The sequence below is a fragment of the Phacochoerus africanus genome, chromosome 9, assembly GCF_016906955.1.
Source record: "Phacochoerus africanus isolate WHEZ1 chromosome 9, ROS_Pafr_v1, whole genome shotgun sequence".
NCBI classification, from domain to species: Eukaryota; Metazoa; Chordata; class Mammalia; order Artiodactyla; family Suidae; genus Phacochoerus; species Phacochoerus africanus.
This window is the reverse complement of record NC_062552.1, coordinates 118,224,471-118,242,435: the sequence shown is the minus strand read 5'-3', so window position 1 is coordinate 118,242,435 and position 17,965 is coordinate 118,224,471. Positions and strand designations below refer to the sequence as shown.

At 52.7% G+C, this 17,965-nt stretch overlaps 1 protein-coding gene across 1 annotated transcript; it reads left to right on the top strand.

Annotated features, from left to right (window-relative positions):
• Positions 1-7,738: 7,738 nt before the first annotated feature.
• LOC125136771 (alpha-1-antitrypsin-like) lies at positions 7,739-17,671 on the top strand. The gene is made up of 6 exons (XM_047797553.1): positions 7,739-7,860; positions 11,218-11,292; positions 12,001-12,614; positions 14,763-15,033; positions 15,945-16,092; positions 17,366-17,671. Exons 1-6 carry the CDS (start codon positions 7,739-7,741, stop codon positions 17,555-17,557), a joined length of 1,422 nt encoding a protein of 473 aa, XP_047653509.1. The 3' UTR covers positions 17,558-17,671.
• The last annotated feature ends 294 nt before the right edge of the window (positions 17,672-17,965 follow it).

The following is a 17,965-nucleotide window of genomic DNA, read 5'->3' as shown; positions in this document are numbered from 1 at the left end:
CCTTCTGTCTTCGTCACTCCATCTCTGCCCCAGGACCCTCAAACATACAACCCTTAGCAGCAGGTCACATGTCCCTGCTAAAGAGAAAGACTTGATCTGTACCACCTGCTCAAGCTCACCGAGTGGTCAGGCCACTAAGATCAGCCACCCTACACCCTGGTGTCTTCCTTAGTCACAGGGCCAAGGTGCCCCGGATGGCCCTGAAAAGTCCTCACAATGGTTCCTGGATCACAGGAGAGGAAGCAGAGCAGAGCCCCGACCCCCAGTGCCCCCAACCCTCCCATAGCTAAGCTCTATCAGAGGCCTCTTGCCCTGTTCCTGCCCACGGCCCTCCCTGGAGCAGCCAGCAGGAGCCAGCTGCCTGAACGTTCTTGAGCGTTCGCTTGTCCCGTGGAACAACAGCCCCATCCTCCACGAACCTAGGGGTCACCGTCCAGGTGCTCCTTGGGACGGCTCTACATTAAAATACGCCAGAAGAACAGGGTCGTATCACAATTACACCATTTAAGACAAAATGGCCACATCTCTGCAATTTCTTACACCTCCGTAATGGATAAAGATTAGACTGTTTCCCCAGGAAGTCTCATATCCTCTAGAGGTTCCTCTGCCTAGAGACTTCCAACTTCTACAAATTCTGCTAAGGCTGCGAACATCACCCAGCACCTAGAAGGATGCCAGACCTGGTGGTCTGAAGACACGTATTAAGTTCAGACTCTGCCACTTTCCAACTGTGTGACTTTAGCGAAGTCGCCAAACCTCTCTGATCTTCAGTAGCCTCATTGTGGTTACAAAACCTCCCTTGCGTTGGTGTGGGGTTCCCAGAAGAGGGCTGAAAGTTTTCAAAAGGCAGCACATGAGGGCGCCAGCGTCAAGGACTGGGTTTGCGGCGTCTGTGAGTTTCCTCTCTAAGCCTGGCTCCCTGGGAGGGGCCCACTGAGCATTTTCTCTTTAAATCCTCGCAGCAGCCCTGTGCTGGCGGGAGCTGAGCTGCTCTGCTCTTTTCTGCTGCACGTTCTAGAGAGGAAGAAACCGAGGCTCAGAGAGGCTCATTGTCTTGTTCGAGGTCGTGGTAAGTGGCAAGGCTGGCTTCAGAGGATCTCCTGGTTCTCCCAGCCTCGCACGTTACACCAGATGGGCCTCCCAGCCTCGCACGTTACACCCTCCTTCAAGTGTGAGGTGGCTGGGGGCCCACTGCACATGCCTAGGATGCCTCTGCAAGAAAATCAGCTCCTGGATCTGCCGGAGTGCGTCCCACCCGCATTTAAAGAAATGACAGCCTCAAGCAAGTGCCACTGCCTACACCTCAATATTGGCACCTGTGGGTGGAAAGAGGCACATGCAAAGGCCACTCGGAATTCCTGAGAGTCCAGGGAATTCACCTAAGACACCGTCATTTCATGTCGAAGAGTGGCCTGTCATTACATTACTCTGGACTCTGGTTGGCAGAGAGACCCAATTAACTTAAAGCCCAAGGGGATTCCAGTGGCTCCTATGGGAACCAGCAGAGGCCATTCATGGGGCAGGGGGCTTGGGGGGAGGGCAAAGCATTACAGCAACCCTGTCATAAGAAGGACAAGAATGTGTGGAATTTCCATTGTGGCTCAGCGATTTAGAACCTAACTAGTATCCATGAGGATGAGGGTTTGATCCCTGGCCTCGTTCAGTGGGTTAAGGATTCGGCATTGCCGTAAGCTGTGCTGTAGGTTGCAGATGCAGCTCGGATTCTGCGTTGCTGTGGCTGTGGTGTAGGCCGGCAGCTGTAGCTCCAGTTCAGCCCCTTGCCTAGGGACTTCCCTATGCTGCCGCTGGTGTGGCCCTAAAAAGAAAAAAAAAAAAAATTTAAATTGGAAAAAAGGACAAGAGTGTGCCACACATCAGGCGGGTCAGCTTTGCCTGTTCATAGAAATTTAAATGTATTCACCAACTGGTCTGATCCTCACAACTGGCCCTTGAAGGGCAGAGCTGGGAATCGTTATCCCCAGTGGGCAGACCTGGAAATGGAGGTCCAGCAGGTTACAGGCCTAGAAGGCAGGCCCCTCACTCTTTGGCCTGGGCTGCCCTGAGGCCATATGTTCCCCAGTCCATCTCAGACCTTAGGAACAATTCCAACTGCCCAGTCCACAGGTGGTCTGCCTCTCTGCCCAGGCACCAGCTGAATCACAGATGCTGGAGGTGCTGGGATGGTCCAGGTCAGTTTGCCCCTCCAGGCAGGGCCCCAGCTCTACTCCAATGAGAGGGAAACACACAAGCATGCTCAGACAGGGACAACGCAGAAGTGACATTTACAGCTCCCTCTCAGTTTGCAGGGAAAAGACAAACCCATTAGATTTTTAAGGACAGATAAATGAAGCTTTGAGGTTAAATGCAAGCCCTCGGATGTCCGGTGAGGCCACCTGAGCCTCCTTCAAAACATGAGGACAGGAGTTCCCGTCGTGGCGCAGTGGTTAACGAATCCGACTAGGAACCATGAGGTTGTGGGTTCGGTCCCTGCCCTTGCTCAGTGGGTTAAGGATCCGGTGTTCCGTGAGCTGTGGTGTAGGTTACAGACGTGGCTCGGATCCCGCGTTGCTGTGGCTCTGATGTAGGCCGGTGTCTACAGCTCCGATTGGACCCCTAGCCTGGGAACCTCCATCTACTGCGGGAGCGGCCCAAGAAATAGCAAAAAGACCCAAAAAAAAAAAAAATGAGGACAAAGGTCAAGAGTGCTTCTGATGGGCACTGATTCAGAAAGGGCACTGATTCAGAAAGGGAAATACTGATTGCATCTCGATTTCTGTCCCAGGAGCTCGCCTGGTCCTCTCCACAAGCCCATGGGGTGGGCATTAGTTCACCAAGAAAAAGAAAACCTCCTTTACGGGGCATGTGCAAAATCCCAGGGATGGGGGGTGGGAGGCAGACCCAGGTCCCAACCTCAAAGAACACTGGTCTGCGGCTGTGGACAGTGGGTAACAAGGCTGGGATGTTACCGTTAATGAGAAGAAATGTGTGTATATATGTTTAGTCTCCATCCCCAGTTCTGGCACCAGGATCCTAAAACCCTTGGCAATTCCTAAGTGGCCTTTGCTATGTTAATGAGGGGGATCCTGAAAAGCCCCCAAGTCATCTGAGGATGGCGTTGGTTTCCCATGGCAACCAACCCCAAACTTCAAGGAGGGGAAGAGGGATTGGAGACTGAGTTTAAACACCAAGGGTCGGCAAGTTAATCAATCATGCCGGTGTAATGAAGCCTTCAAAAAAGCCAAAAGGAGGGGGTTCGGGGAGCCTCTGGAGAATGGGGAGAGCCACGAGCTCCGAGGGAGCACGAAGTCCCACTCGGTTTCCCCATGCCTTGCCCTCTCTTCTATCTGGCTGTCCCTGAGTTCATCTTTTTTTTTTCTTTTTTTTTTTTTTTTTTGCTTTGCTTTTTAGGGCCACCCCCGCGGCATAAGGAACCTCCCAGGCTAGGGGTCAAAATGGAGCTACAGCTGCCGTCCTACACCACAGTCACAGCAATGCCAGATCCGAGCCACATCTGTGACCCATGCCACAACTTGTAGTAACACCAGATCCTTAACCCACTAAGCGAGGCCAGGGATCAAACCTGCGTCCTCACACTATGTTGAGTTTTTAACCCACTGAGCCACAACAGGAATTCCCTGAGTTCACCTTTTTTTTTTTAAACCTGTGAGTAGGAGGCTTCTTTGAGCTCTGTGAGCTGCTCTAGCAAATCAGCAGAACCCAGAGAGGCCATAGGAACCTCCACTCTCTAGCCAGTGGGTCAGAGGCAAGGTAACATCCCGGACTTATGAGATCCTGGACCTGTGACCAGGGTCTGGAGCAGTGGGGCAGCCAGCCTTACAGGACTGAGCCCTTAGCCTGTGGGATCCGATGTGACCCCAGGAAGATAGTGTCGGAACTGAATTGCAGGACGCCCGCCTGGGGCTGGGGCATTGCCTGTGCAGGGAAACCCCAGACACGCTGGACTTGGATGCGGAATCGTTAGAGGCCCTGCTGCGTGGTGAGCGTGAACCTTCAGATCCCTCCCAGAGCCGTCAGGAATGACCCACGAAGAGCCACAAACAAGACGGACAACCCGTGAGCTCCTTTAGAGGCTGGACCTCGCTGCCCCTGTCCTTTGTTGGGTGTTCAGGATTGGTGAAGGGGGCGGAGCGCATGGCCTCCCCCATTGCCAGGCCCTGCCCAGACAGCCTCTGAGTGGCGTCTGAGCCACACGTGGGAGGCTGAATGGGATACTCCTGGGTGGAGAAATCAGAGAAAGGCATTCTCTCCAAGGCGGCCCCCTCCCCAGCGAGGACACAGCCAGCAGCCCAGGGCGGTAAGGGGCCATTCTGGTATAGCATGCCACATACTTTGAGACAGCAGCTGTGTGACTTTGGGGAAGTTCCTCAACTGCTCTGTGCCTCGGTTTCCTCATCTGTAAAATGTGGAAAACAATATCGACTTTGTAGCATTTCCATGTGAACTCTTTGAACTAGTTCATTTCGATAATGCCTCTTGTTTGGGGCCCCGGGCAGCCCAGACGTTGTCCCGGGAGCAGAGTGTAGGGCCACAAAGAGGCCTGGCCTTGGTCTCAAGTGCTTGGTGGGTAATCTGTCTAACTCAGGGGCTGGTTTCTAAGAACCCGCTGTCTGATAGAAATAAGCCGTGTGTTCCAAGATCGGCTTTGTCAGAAATGAAGAGGCTATGTGTCCCCATCGGCCTTATTTTTGTCCTTTGAGTCAAATGGTTTGGCACTTGGGCAGAAAAGATGAGGCTGTTTAATAAAGCTTGAAAGATGCCAATAGCAGGTACTCAGATGGTAGCAGGACTTTTGTGACATCCTGCTTGCTGGACTAATTGTTACATAAGGAACTAGAGTCAGGAGATCCGAGGCACTGGAGTTCCCGTTGTAGCACAGCAGAAACAAATATGACTAGGAACCGTGAAGTTGCGGGTTTGATCCCTGGCTTCGCTCAGTAGGTTAAGGATCTGGCATTGTTGTGAGCTCTGGTGTGGCTTTGATCTGGCATTGCTGTGGTGTAGCCTGGCAGCTGTAGCTCTGATTAGACCCCTAACCTGGGAACCTCCATATGCCACAGGTCCGGCCCTAAAATAAGAAGAACAAGAAGATCGGAGGCAAGAACTTGGAGCCCCCTTAGAGCCTGGTCCCTGATTCATCATGATAGGCAGAGCCCTACATCCATCCCGAGGAGACATATAGCATGAGCCAGACATCACCTGGGCTGTGTTAAGCCCTTGAGTTTCTGAGTTACTTTGTTACTGCAGCATAACCCAGGCCATCCTGACTAATACAAGTAGAATCCAAGAACATGGGCACAAAATTGTCACCTAAGAAACAAGCCGGAAACTAAGACTGAAGAGAGGGAGGGAGGCAACCCTCCAGAAGGAACCACAATAGAAAGTGCAGGAAAGGAGTGCTAAGGACATGCCCAGAAAGTCAGCCTAAGTGCAGTGGTGAACATGTGCCAAGAAATGGGAGGGTGTGGGACTGAGTCACGTGGGATGGGGTACCAGCATGTCCACCCCACGGGGCAGAGCCTGACCCAGGGGAAGCTGGCAGATGAGTCCCTGGAGCGTGCGCTCTCAGGAGGCAAGGCTGCCTTTCCACGGCCAGGTGCTCCCGTGTTATTTGGTGTCGCTCTGGTTATCCAAGAACAGCAAGAACATCATGTAATGAGAAATCAAGACCATTAGAATTTTTTTTAACGTCATGGTATGACTTTCAAAGATAGGCGAGTAAACAGAGCAAGTTAGAATTACCCATTAAGCTTTTTTTAAGAGATTTTTTTTCTTTAGTCCACAGAGGTCAATAGCCTTGAAATGTGTTCCCGGGCTCATCAATGCGGTTTCCTTTAGTTCTGAGGTGACTTTCAGCAATGTTAGGATAAAATGCTAATGGCAGTATAACAAAAGAGAAAGAATTCATGAATCCCAAATCAGCTTTCTAATGAATGGGAATCCCAGAGCAGGCTATTTGGTCTCTGTGTGCCTCTGTTTCCATTCCTGCAAAATGGGAATAATGAGACCTAACTCTCTGGTTTCTTCTATAGATGATTTTGCAAAGTGTCTTTTGTGCTGGTTATGGAGAATATTAAACATTAATCAAGACTTCAGGGAGTTCCCATTGTGGCTCAGTGGGTTAAGGACCTGACGTTTTCTCTGTGCAGATGCGGGTTTGATCCCTGGCCTCACTCAGTGGGTTGAGGATCTGGCATGAGCTGTGGTGGAGGCCAGCAGCTATAGCTCTTATTCAACCCCTATTCCAAAAACTTCCATACGTCGCAGGTGTGGCCATAAAAATAAAAAACAACAACAACAACAACAAGACTACAGATTCTGAGAGTAATGGTTTGGGGGCTAGCTTCCCTCTCCCTTGAGCTTGTCCCAGGCTCTACCACTCACATATCCCAGGAACTGGGTGATCGCCTCCCTCCATGAGAAAAATGAGAGCCTTAAGTCACTTGAGGTCCCAATACTCTACAAGATGCTAACTGCATCAGGATGACCCAGTGTCATTCTTTCACGTGATACCTCTGCGACTTGGCACCTGGCAGTTGCCTGTTGTCTCCCTTCTGCGCCTGGAAGAAGGGGCTTTGGAGCCCAAAGGACACAGAGTCCAGTTCCTCCTACATGGTCTCCTAGGGCTGGGACCACGGCGGTCATAAAGCCGGTTCCATCAGGCAGCTGACATTTACTGGTGATTAACCACACATCAGGCGAGGTACCAGGCTCTGGACCTACCGGACTCGTTCACCCCCTCAGCAGCTCTGGAGGGTGAGTATCCAGGAGAGATGAACCCTGGGTCATGCAAGGCCATGGGGCTTCCATCACCCCACCCTCCCAAGGGGCCTTGTACCCCCTGGTGTCTCGGTCTGTGCTCGAGAGTCGGGAGAAGAATTTCCAGCACATCGAAGGGAAAAGAAACAAGAGTTTATTGAGATAAGAGATGCTGCTAGAGCAGAAGGATGACTTCCTGATGATCAGCAAGAGCTGACCTTGGGCGAGTGGTTGTGTCTGTTTTTATAGCCCATGGAGAGGAGTTGGTCTCAGGATATACCGGCTGACCTGCTGATTGGTTGGGGAGAGGGTCTTAGGATACACTTACTGGTTGCTTGGGGGGAGGATAAGGCCCCCATAGGGGTGGGGTGAGGAGTGGGCCACTCCCCTTTCCTAGTAGGGGCAGGAAAGAGTAGGCCAGGTTGCTCGAGGTGGGGGAGGGGGCATTACAATGAGATGGGTGGGGCTAAGACAAGAGTCTGGTAATTCTTTTTTTTTTTTTTTGGTATTTCTTTTTTTTTAAGCTTTATTGAAGTATTGTTAATTTACAAGGCTGTGATCATTTCTGCTGTACAACAAAGTGACCCAGTCCTGCATAGACACACATCCATTCTCTCTGATTCTTTTCCCACAGAGATTATCACCGAATCCTGGGTGGGGTTCCCTGTGCTAGACAGCAGGTGCCCTTTGGCCAGTCAATCGTTCCATATGCCCCAGAGTGCATATGCCAATCCCAAACCCCCGCTCCATCCTTCCCACCCCACCCCCACCCCGGGTCTGGTAATTCTTGTCTTGGCCAGAGGCTTCGAGTTCAATCTCCTTGCAGGGGCCTTGAAGCCCCACACCTGGTTCCGCTGGGCTGGGCCACTTCAGGGAAGAACAGCAAGGCCCTCAGATGGTATCAACACCCGCTGGCTGGGCTCCGGAGAGGGTGGGGGTGGGGAAGGCTCTTCCTGGGCCCATGGGACCCAGCGACCGCAACCGGCCTATAAGTAGGCAAGGCAAGGCCCCGTATGGAGCAGCCCACGAGCGTCCAACCAGGGAGCCTCCCCGGGGAATAAGTGAGTTCCCTCCATCTGCCAAGTGAGTAGCTCTCCCTCAGCCCCCTGCGGAGCCGACGCTGGTGGGTGAGGCTGGCCCACTGGACCGAGGCAGAAGCTGAGATACAGGCACATTCGGCTCTGATCTGCCAGGTCAGGATGTGAAAGCCGCCGTTGAGTCTTTGCTGTTCTGCTCAGCACGGGCGGTAGGGAAGATGATTACACTGCATTCCAGGCCCTCAGCCCACGAGGCCCTGGGCACACCGGCTGCTGGGCTGGGCTGCTTCAGGTTGATTTTCTCCTTCCTCCACTCTCCCCAAGCTTGGACAGAGTCCTGTGGCCTCGGGGGTCTTCACCTGGGTCTCTTCTCCCTGCAGAAGTCAGAGCCAAGTCCCCTCGGGGGCCCCCACTCCCCTGCCCCTCTGTTTCTGGATCCTCTCTCTCTCTCTCTCTCTCACTTTCTTTTTAACTTGTTTGTTTTTGTTGCCCAAACTCAGCCTCTGTCCACCAGTGCCGAATAGAAACACAGACACAGAGTTGGGTGAAGGAGAGAAAAATAGCTTTATTGCCTTGCCATGCAAAGATGCCGCCGCGGGGTAATGCCCTAAAGACTGTGCCCTCCTTTGGAGAGAATGGGAGGGCTCTTACAGCTCGGGAGTGGGAAATGGGGGCTGCAGAAAAGAATCGGGGTAGATGCAAGTTTGCATTTTCTCTCAAAGCTGGTGGTTAGTGGCCCCGGGACGGGTTCCAGCGTCCTCCTTCTTCCCAGAATGAAGACGCCTTCCTCAAATCGTTCTTCCATTTGCTGGGGGGGTCTAGTTCTGCAGAAAGGCTCAAACATATTTTTATGTACATCCCTTGAGGAGGAACCGGGACCCCGCCTCAAGGCTGCACTGCTGTTTCTTGGCGGCTCCTCCCTGGTCTCTGTGTCCCCTCCCTTCCCTGAGGAGCAGCTGCCCTTTGGGGCTCAGGGAAGGTCATGGAGCCCAAAGCCGATTCCCTAAAAACAAGAAATGGGGGACACAGAAAGGCCTGTGTGCCCAGGAGCCCCACAGGGCACTAGCTGGGTTTCATTTTTCATTTTTGTTTTTATGTAGATACCGTTGTTTCCTTTTCTTTCATTCTTTCCTTTCTTTCTCTCTCTCTCTCTCTTCTTTTTTTTTTTTTTTTTTTTTGGAAGAGAATTCTACTTTCTTATCTTGTTCGTTTAACCTTCAGGCAGCACCGGAGTCCTTGGCCTGGCCTTGTAGACCCCGTGCCCCGCCACTATGTGACTGGAGAGAGCAGAGGCCCTGTGATCCTTTGTTCCCCAAATTTTCGGAGGACAGCTCCAGGTCCCCGTCTCTGCTCCCTGGCGGCCACCCTCCTGCCCAGTGGACCCCTGGCCTTGACCTCTTGTTGGAACTCCTCCTCTGAGAGGTGGACTCATTAACTCCTCAGATAACCCTGCTATCTTTTCTGTCACCTCCTCCCCTTTCTTATCTGGGTTCATGGCCTAAGCTGCTGACTGCTGGCCCCTCATGGATCCTAAAAGCTTTCGTTTGCAAAACGAAGAAAGCTGGGGAAGGCTTCCAGGGGCCTGGCTGCATGTGAGTGTTTAGTTGGTACAACTCAGACCCTCAGGGGCTATTGTCATGACGCCTTTTGGTGGTGGGGGGTCATCAAAATCCCTGCAGAAGGACCACAGAGGCATCTGAGCTGCTCAGGTGACAGATAAGGCAATGATTATCTAAAGGCCTGGCACGACATGCCACAGCAACGTCCAGAGACCCCTTGACAAGGTCCTCATCCCGAAAGAATGAACACCCCAAAATAATGGAGTCCTACAAACACTTCGGCCCCAGTGAGCACGTTCAGTTAGGCATCATCCAACCCAAACCCATTCTGAAATGAGGAAAGTACGTTCAAAGCAGGCAAAAGGAGGTCTCCCTCCCCAGTGTGCCTCTGAGCCCTTCCTACCCCAACACGATCCCACAGGCACGCTTTGACCCCAGGGGACCCTGGGCCATGCCTGGAGAATGTTTGATTGTCACATCAGGGGCTTGGGGAGGTGCCACTGGGATATCATTTTATCCAGGATGCTGCTAAACCCGTTACAGTGCACAGGACAGCCCCCCACAGCGTACAGTTTTCCAGCCCAGAAACAGTGCTGAGCTTGGGACCCACTGACTCCCTGTGTGCCCAGTCCTTAGAAGCAGCTAAGCTCCTGCTGCAGGGAGGCAGTTATTGGGGGAAGAAACCCCTGTACACAGGGCAGCAGGCCAGAAGCACAGAGACCTCTCTGCCTCAGCTGAGCTTGACCCGCTGTGTGGCCTTGAGAAAATTACCGACTCTCTCTGAGCCTCATTCGTCACATCTTATAAGTCGAAGATTACAAACCACTCCATGAGACTGTTGACCAAAAAAAATACAACCTGAAAGTTGAGAGTTAAGTTTTATTTGGGGTGAAATTAGGACTTAAGCCCGGGAGACAGCATCTCAGGGAGCCCTGAGAAAATGCTCTGAGGAGGCGACGGGGAAAGCTAGGATATGTGAGTTTTTGCAAGAAAGGGGAGGTGGTAGGAACAAAAGATTTACGGAGAACCCGCCTTACCGAAGATTTACAGAAAGCCGGTTTCTATGGGAAGATGAAAGGTCTGGGCTTCCTGGAATTTCTCCTTTGATGTGCTTTCTGGAGTTCCCTCGGGGCTCACTGGCCACCCCTGGGAGTGGCTGTTCTCACAGATGACACCTTTTGTTTTGTCCGCTATGACAGCCCAGGAGGCAGTATTTCAGATAGGTCGGAAACACTGCCCCAAAGAGCAAAGGGGGCGATCGAGTGTGGGGGTTGGGGGGGGGGGGGCTGCAGCCAGGCACGCATCCTGCAGAGATTTGCTGCTGGTCCCGGGAAGGTGGCCACTAGTCCCAGACATCAGGCATCATTGATGGATTTTAGTGTTTTTCTAGATATGAGGAGATGCAAGAATCAGACTCATAAAATCCCCTCCTAAAAACATCAGGAGATGCTGCAGTTCGGCAGCTCCAGTAGAGGCAGATGGCAAGCGCTAAACGTCAGCTCACAAGACAAAAATTACTGTCTGTGAGGGCTTCAAGGCTGAGGGCTCTCCTAGGCTCTGCTTCATCAGCGTTCTCCAGGCCTAGAACATTATAGCGTCAGCTGATAAACAACTCTAGGCTCAAGTAGCTTAGAACGTGAGGGCTATTGTAGTTTCAAGCAAAGGGTGATGGACAGTGTGAAGTCAGGGAGAATCTGGGCCAGAATAAGGCAGGATGGGTTTCCTCACAGCTCCCCTGCGCTCTGGCTGTGTGTCATTGGCCAAGATCCTTCCCACTCTGGGCTGCAGCCTTTCTGTCCATTCAGCAGCAGGCTTCAGGCAAAGCCCTGTGGGGCCTGTTTCAGATCCAGCCATCCCGGGCCTGATCTGACCCGCTTCCTGGCTGATCACGGGCTGGTCATCACGCTTCCTGGGCCTCGGTGCCCCCTTTTGAAAAGAGGGGCAGTGGCACGTACACCTCGGGGTCATCGCAGATGTCATCGCCACCCAGAGCATGGCCTCCCGACCCGGACCGCCCAGCTGTGTGAGGCTGGTCCTGCTCCCCTACTGCTCTGTCACCGTGAACACGTGGCTTAACCCTCTAGGAGCTTTGACCTCCTCCCTTGTCAGCCAGGATTGTCAAATGACCTACACCTCATAGGACTGGCACTGGAAGGCAATGAGATACCACAGTAAGGTGCTTAGGATGGACCCTGGCGTGTGGTGAGCGCTCCAAAGGCTCCGCTATTGTTCTAAGTCTTTCTTTTCTTTTCTTTTCTTTTTTTTTAGGGCTGCACCCACGGCGTTTGGAAGCTCCCAGGCTAGGAGTCAAATTAGAGCTACAGCGGCCAGCCTACACTACAGCCACAGCAACACCAGATCCCAGCAGCGTCTGCGACCTACACCACAGTTCCCAGCAACACCAGACCTTTAACCTACTGAGCAAGGCCAGGGATTGAACCCACATCCTCATGGATACTAGATGGGTTCATTACCGCTGAGCCACAACGGGAGCTCCTTGTTCTGAGGTTTTCAAGCCTGGCACATGGCAGAGGTTTAATAAGCTGTGGTTGCTTTTCTGTGGTGTCTGTCAGTGGCCAAGGGACTCCTGGCGTGGCCTGACTCAGGTCCCCTTCTCTCTCTTGCAGGGCAATGGTGTCCTCCATCACGTGGGGCTTTCTGCTGCTGGTGGGCCTGTGCAGCCAGGTCCCTGGCTCCATGCGTCGACCCAAGCCTGCCATTTACAAGCCCCCACGCTTCTTCAGCATAGCTCCCAGACTGGACAACTTCACCTTCAAATTGTACCGTGAACTGGTCCATCAGTCCAAAAACAACATCATCTTCTCCCCAGTGAGCATCGCTTTAGCCTTTCTGATGCTCTCCCTGGGGACCAAAGGGGACACTCATACCCAGATCCTGTGGGGCATAGATTACAAGTTTAAGAAGCCGCCTATGGCAGAGATCCACAAAGGCTTAGCGCACCTCCTTGAAATTCTCAATCAGCCAGGCGACCAGATCCAGATAACCACCAGCACTGTGCTCGTCCTTGATAAGAGGCTAAAGCACGCACACAAGTTTTTGGACAATGTCAAGAGGCTGTACCACTCAAAAGCCTTCTCCGTCAACTTCAGGGACACTGAAGAGGCCAAGAAAGAGATCAACGATCAGATAAAGGTAGAAACTCAAGGAAAAATCGTGGCTGTGGTCGAAAAGCTTGACAGAGACACGGCTTTTGCTCTGGTGAACTACGTCATCTATGAAGGTAAAGCTCGCACAACCAGACGGAGCTGGTTCTGTCCATTTTCCTTGGCAGTGCAGAGTGGAGTGTGGCTTTGGGATTCCCGGTATTCAAATTTCTACACACAACCGTGGATATACTTTACCTGTTCAAAGAAGGTTAGGAGAGAGTAGGTTAAATAGTCAAATTATCATCTCTGCAGGACTTTTCAGAGCCTTAAGTGTCCTAATGTGCATGATAAATCCCTATCAGGGAGGGAGGTAAAATAGGCAGTGTTCCAAAATAGAGAGCCATAAAAACAAATTTTGGCAGAGTGTATAAAGGGGATGGGATTGGAGTTCCCGTCATGGCACGGTGGTGGTTAACGGATCCGACTAGGAACCATGAGGTTGCAGGTTCGATCCCTGGCCTTACTCAGTGGGTTGAGGATCTGGCATTGCCGTGAGCTGTAGCGTGGGTCGCAGATGCAGCTCGGATCCCGCGTTGCTGTGGTTCTGGCGTAGGCCAGTGGCTACAGCTCTGATTGGACCCCTAGCCTGGGAACCTCTGTGTGCCTCGGGAAGCAGCCCTAGAAAAGGCAAAAAAAAAAAAGGGATTTCACAGCACACATTTCTGACAGCTCTAGTGTAGTGGAAACAGGGACGGCTTTGGAGACAGAAAAACCAGGGCTCCTGCCCTGCTTCTGTGTCGTGTTAGCTGTTTGGTGATGGGCAAGTCATCTGACAGCTTTGAGGTTCTACTGTCGTCTCTGCAGCATGGACATAATAATTCTTTCTGGTCAGATTTTTAGAAGGAAAAGAGTTACAAAGAACATGGGATTATATGCTCACATAGTAAGTGCTCAACTAAATTTGAATCTCAGCCCGCCTTCCTCCCTCCAAGTGATGAGAACGTCAGGACCTTCTGGTCCCCATTCTAAGTCAATTTAAACAGTCCACCGGGGTAGAGCGCCGTCTTGTGGTTGCCAAGGGGGAGAGGGGAGGGAGTGGGATGGACTGGGAGTTGGGTTAGTAGATGCAAAGTATTGCATTTAGAATGGATAAGCAATGAACTATATCCAATCACTTGTGATAGAACAGGATGGAAGACAATATGAGAAAAAGAATGTGTGTCTGTGTGTGAGAGAGAGAGAGACGGGTCACTCTGCTGTCCAGCAGAAATTGACAGAACATGGTAAATCGACTGGAGTAAAAAGAAATTTAATAAAAAAATAAACAGTCCATGGGGATCACCTGGGGTAGGGACAGTGAGAGGCAAGGCCAGGGGTCGGAGGAGGGAGAACAGCGTGCTGGAGAGCGCTGAGCCCGGGGCCAGCACATCCCAGGTCCCAGCGCCACCCTGGAACTTCAGGTGGGTCCCATCCCCTCCCCAGCCTCAGTCTCCTCCTCCCTCTAGAGGGAAAATCTGGCCCTGGGATCCCCGAGGCACCGTCCTCTGACTTAGCTGGATGATGGAGCAGAGATGGCGATGCCCAGGCACCTGCATTTCACATGCTGGTCCAGGGCAAGGCTATTAGCATGGGGATGGAGTGATGTTCCTGGATAATGAGAACCACCAAAGACCAGGGGGGAGGGAGACTCAGACAAGGACGTGCCCAGTATGACCTTGGGAGCTTCCAACTACCCCCGATAACCTATGTTAAGCGACCGCGAATCATGCATTAAATAAACACAAAATCCAAATAAAAATGCTTGTTCTGTCCACCCCGTGCATGTCATTTAGCTTCTGTAATGCAGTAACTCTGGATTCTCCTTTAGTCTCAAATCACTTTTTTTTCTTTTTTTTTTTTTTTTTTGTCTTTTTAGGACTGCACCTGCAGCTTATGGAAGTTCCCAGGCTAAGGGCTGAAGCAGAGCTGCAGCTGCCAGCCTACACCACAGCCACAGCAACACAGGATCCTTAACCCACTTAGAGAGGCCAGGGATCGAACCCGCATCCTCACGGATCCTATGTGGGTTTGTTATGGCTGAGCCTTGGCAGGAATTCCTCAAATCATCTTTACAAAGACCTCCAGGAGCCTGATGATTTCACGTTGGCCCCAGTTTACAGATGGTGAAGCCGAGGCTCAGAGATCGGGGTCCTGGTAGTGGGACTCAGGGCTCCTTCCCTTGGCACAGTTTTGTAAACCTTCCTCCCACCCCCTGGCTGATGTGCGTCTCTCTTTCTCTCCAGGCGAATGCAGGGATGACTTCAGGGCCTACCGCTCGGTGATAGAGGACTTCCACGTGAACCACAACGTGACCATCCGGGTGCCCATGATCCACCGGCTGGGCAGGTGCAACGTGTACTGGGACCACGTGGTCCGCTGCTGGGTGGTGCTGCTGCCCTTCCAGGGCAGAATCGCGACCTTGCTGTTTCTGCCCAAACAGGGCAAGCTGGAGTGGCTAGAGAAAAAGCTCTCCGAGAAGCTGCTCGCCAAGTACCTCAAATTCTCACATTCACGGTGATTCCCAACCCATGGCTGACCCAGGAGGCTGCCCCTTCAGGCCCACCCACAAGGTGGGGGGAGGGTGGGCCCAGATCCTGTTCATGACGCTTGGGCTTCCAACGGAGGCCAGCATCTGTTCAGGCAGGACCAGAGAGGGACAGGGCCCGGGGCGAGGACATCCTCCCCAGCCTGGACACTCTGCCCCTTCCCAGTGGCCAGGGCCCGGTGCAGGGAGAGCAGTGCCAACACGGGGTGTGGGTGAGCCCAGAAGGAAGAGGTGGGCTTCCTGGCAAAGGCACCAGGCGGAGCGGGAGTTACAGGGTAGAAAGTCCACGCAAGACACGGGACACCTGCTCAGAGAGGCCAGTGATCAAAGGCCCAGAGCGGGCAACGCCAGGACTTGTTTCAGGCTGGTTCTGGTTCCTCTGTCCCCAGAGGAGTGTGCGTTGACCCCACACAGGTCCCCATCCTGCACCCAAATTACTGCAGCTCTCCGGGCTCTCTGCGTGCTTAGATGTAGCCCTGCCCGGAGGAACTCCGTTGTCTTGCACAATATAAACAAACATGAAAATCCAGAGACGTGTAGGGCTGAAAAACAAATGGAAGTTCTAACGGCTCTTCCCGGCTCCACCCGCACCCATGTTCCTGAGAGCAGAGAACAGGAGAAGCTGGATCTAGAGTCTGAGGGTCAGTCAGCCCATCTGTCCGACCCTGTAGGGGCCACATCTTGTCCCCATGGCAAAGGAGGGTTGAGCTCCCAGCCCTGCGCACTCACTCATCATTCACTGAGCCCAAAGCAGAGTAACCCGAGGCTGACCCCACACCCTGGCGCAGGCAGGGGGCCAGGATACCACGTGGGAGGGACAACCAGGAAAGGAAACCCTTTCAATTCTCTGAAAGGCCTTTGTTTTCTAACCTTTTTAAAGGGTTATCAATTTACATATGCCACGATTTGTTATTTCTGGAACCTATGATCTGAAATCTCTCCTGGGCAACCTGGGCATCACCAAGGTTTTCAGCCACGAGGCGGACCTCTCGGGTGTCACTGAGGAACAGCCTCTGAAGCTGTCCAAGGTGAGTGTGACCCTGACGTCTGGAGGTCAGAATGGGCGTGGGGGCTGCAGCTCGGGGGTGAGGCTGAACTAGGGACAGAGGGACACAAGCACACCCGCAGGCCGAGCCCCCGAGGAGTGAGTGCCACGGCTCCACCAAAACGAGAATGTGGTCCGATGACTGAGGAGAAGAGGTGACCTCAGGGGCTCAGCGCGTTTCAGGGACCTGCTCTGAGGTTGTGTCATCCTTGGCCGGAGACGTCCCTGCTTTGGATCCCAATAAACCCCTATTTACTCGGAAAGGCTTAGGCTCAGAGATTGCAAAAGACCTTTGGCCCCTGTGTCTGCAACACCCGGAGATGCTGGTGAATCACCAAGTCTGGGTTATGGAGTGACTTTCACCAAAGGCGCCCAAAGAAACAATTGCCGTTGGGTGCCTGGCTGTGACCTGAGGGTTTGGGTGCGGATGAGGGCCTGGGAAGGTCTCCATCCACGTCCTCCTCCCCAGGGAGCTTAGCATAGGATGGTACAAACAAGAGATGAGCCCAGGAGACAAAGCACAGGACACTCTGCCTCCTGAGGTCGTGGGTTGCTCCCCACGGCCCCTGGGGAGGCAGGTCAGCCAGAGGTGAGGGGGCACTGGCAGGTCAGACCAGAGGCCTTGAGCCGGTGGAGGCCCTGTGTGTCCCTGTGTGCAGGGAGGGAAGGACAGGGATGGGGAGGACAGGCCAGGTGGTGACAGAGGCCTGAGTATGGCGTCAAAGGACAGAGAAAGACCAGGCCCCCAGAGAAGCAAAGAAGAGCAGTGTGGATGGGGGTGGGTGAGTGCGCGTGACCAGCTGAGAGAGCCTCACAATTAAGAGGTGAACAATTAAGCCTTGCAGTTATTCAGACCCACAGAGATATTCAAACACATGTATACACACACCCGTGTTCACGCATACACATTTCTCGGCCACCTAAACTGAGTGCCGTTCCTCATGCGGGGTGCCATAGCGCCCCTGGGCCATCCTACCCCATAGCTCTCCTCAAAGTGGCTAAGTTGCGGGAGGGGGGCCATCCGATTTGAACCCAGATCCTTGGGAATGAGAGTCGTGTTCCTTCTCCTACGTCATGATGATGCAATAGGGAACCTGTGGTCCTTTTTTTTTTTTTTTTTTTTAATGCTCTGGAGCTTGCTCTTCCTCGAGCCCCAGCACAGCTCTCACCACACTGGGCCTTGCTCCCGGGTCTGACTGCGGGATGGTGCAGCCTGTCTCTGCCTCAAACAGGCCTCTGTCCTCTCTCCCCTCCAGGCCCTGCATAAGGCTGTGCTGGACCTCAGCGAGAATGGGACAGACCATGGCGGGGACATCCTCTCGAAAGACACCCGCTGGTCCAACCATCAGATCATCAGCTTCAACATGCCCTTCTTAATCCTCATCAAAGATGAAAACACCAACATTCCTCTCTTCATGGGAAGGGTGGTGAACCCCCTGCAAAATTAGCTTCCCCTCTGGGTTCAGTCCTCGGCTCGCAGGCCAGGTCCCCTCCCTAGGTAACTTTAAAGAATGATGTGGCCCAAGCTTGCATGTGACACATAAATCACTCGTCCTCTTTTCCCTGAATCTCTCTGTACATCCTCAGCACATGTGTCGAATCCAGGTTACAGCAATCTTTCAGGTATCCACTTAATGAATACTCATTAGATATTTACACAGTCCAGGCACTCTGTCAGGCAAGGATGAAAGGTTGGCCGAAACCCACAATTTACTTAACATTTTTGGAAAATCAACAATGTCAGAGGTGGACCACTTTGGAGGCGAGTAGAGACAGTTAAGAAATTGATTAAATTGGGGTTGGAGGGTGGTAGGCAAAGAGGGCCACAGTAAGGCTAAGGCAATAGTAAGGCAAGG

Bases quoted from the DNA above. Each gene is read 5' to 3' on its own strand.
- LOC125136771 (XM_047797553.1), top strand. From the start codon at position 7,739: ATGGGACCCAGCGACCGCAACCGGCCTATAAGTAGGCAAGGCAAGGCC. The intron at 7,861-11,217 runs GTGAGTAGCTCT...GGCCTGTTTCAG, and splicing joins GAGTTCCCTCCATCTGCCAA to ATCCAGCCATCCCGGGCCTG. The intron at 12,615-14,762 runs GTAAAGCTCGCA...CTTTCTCTCCAG, and splicing joins GAACTACGTCATCTATGAAG to GCGAATGCAGGGATGACTTC.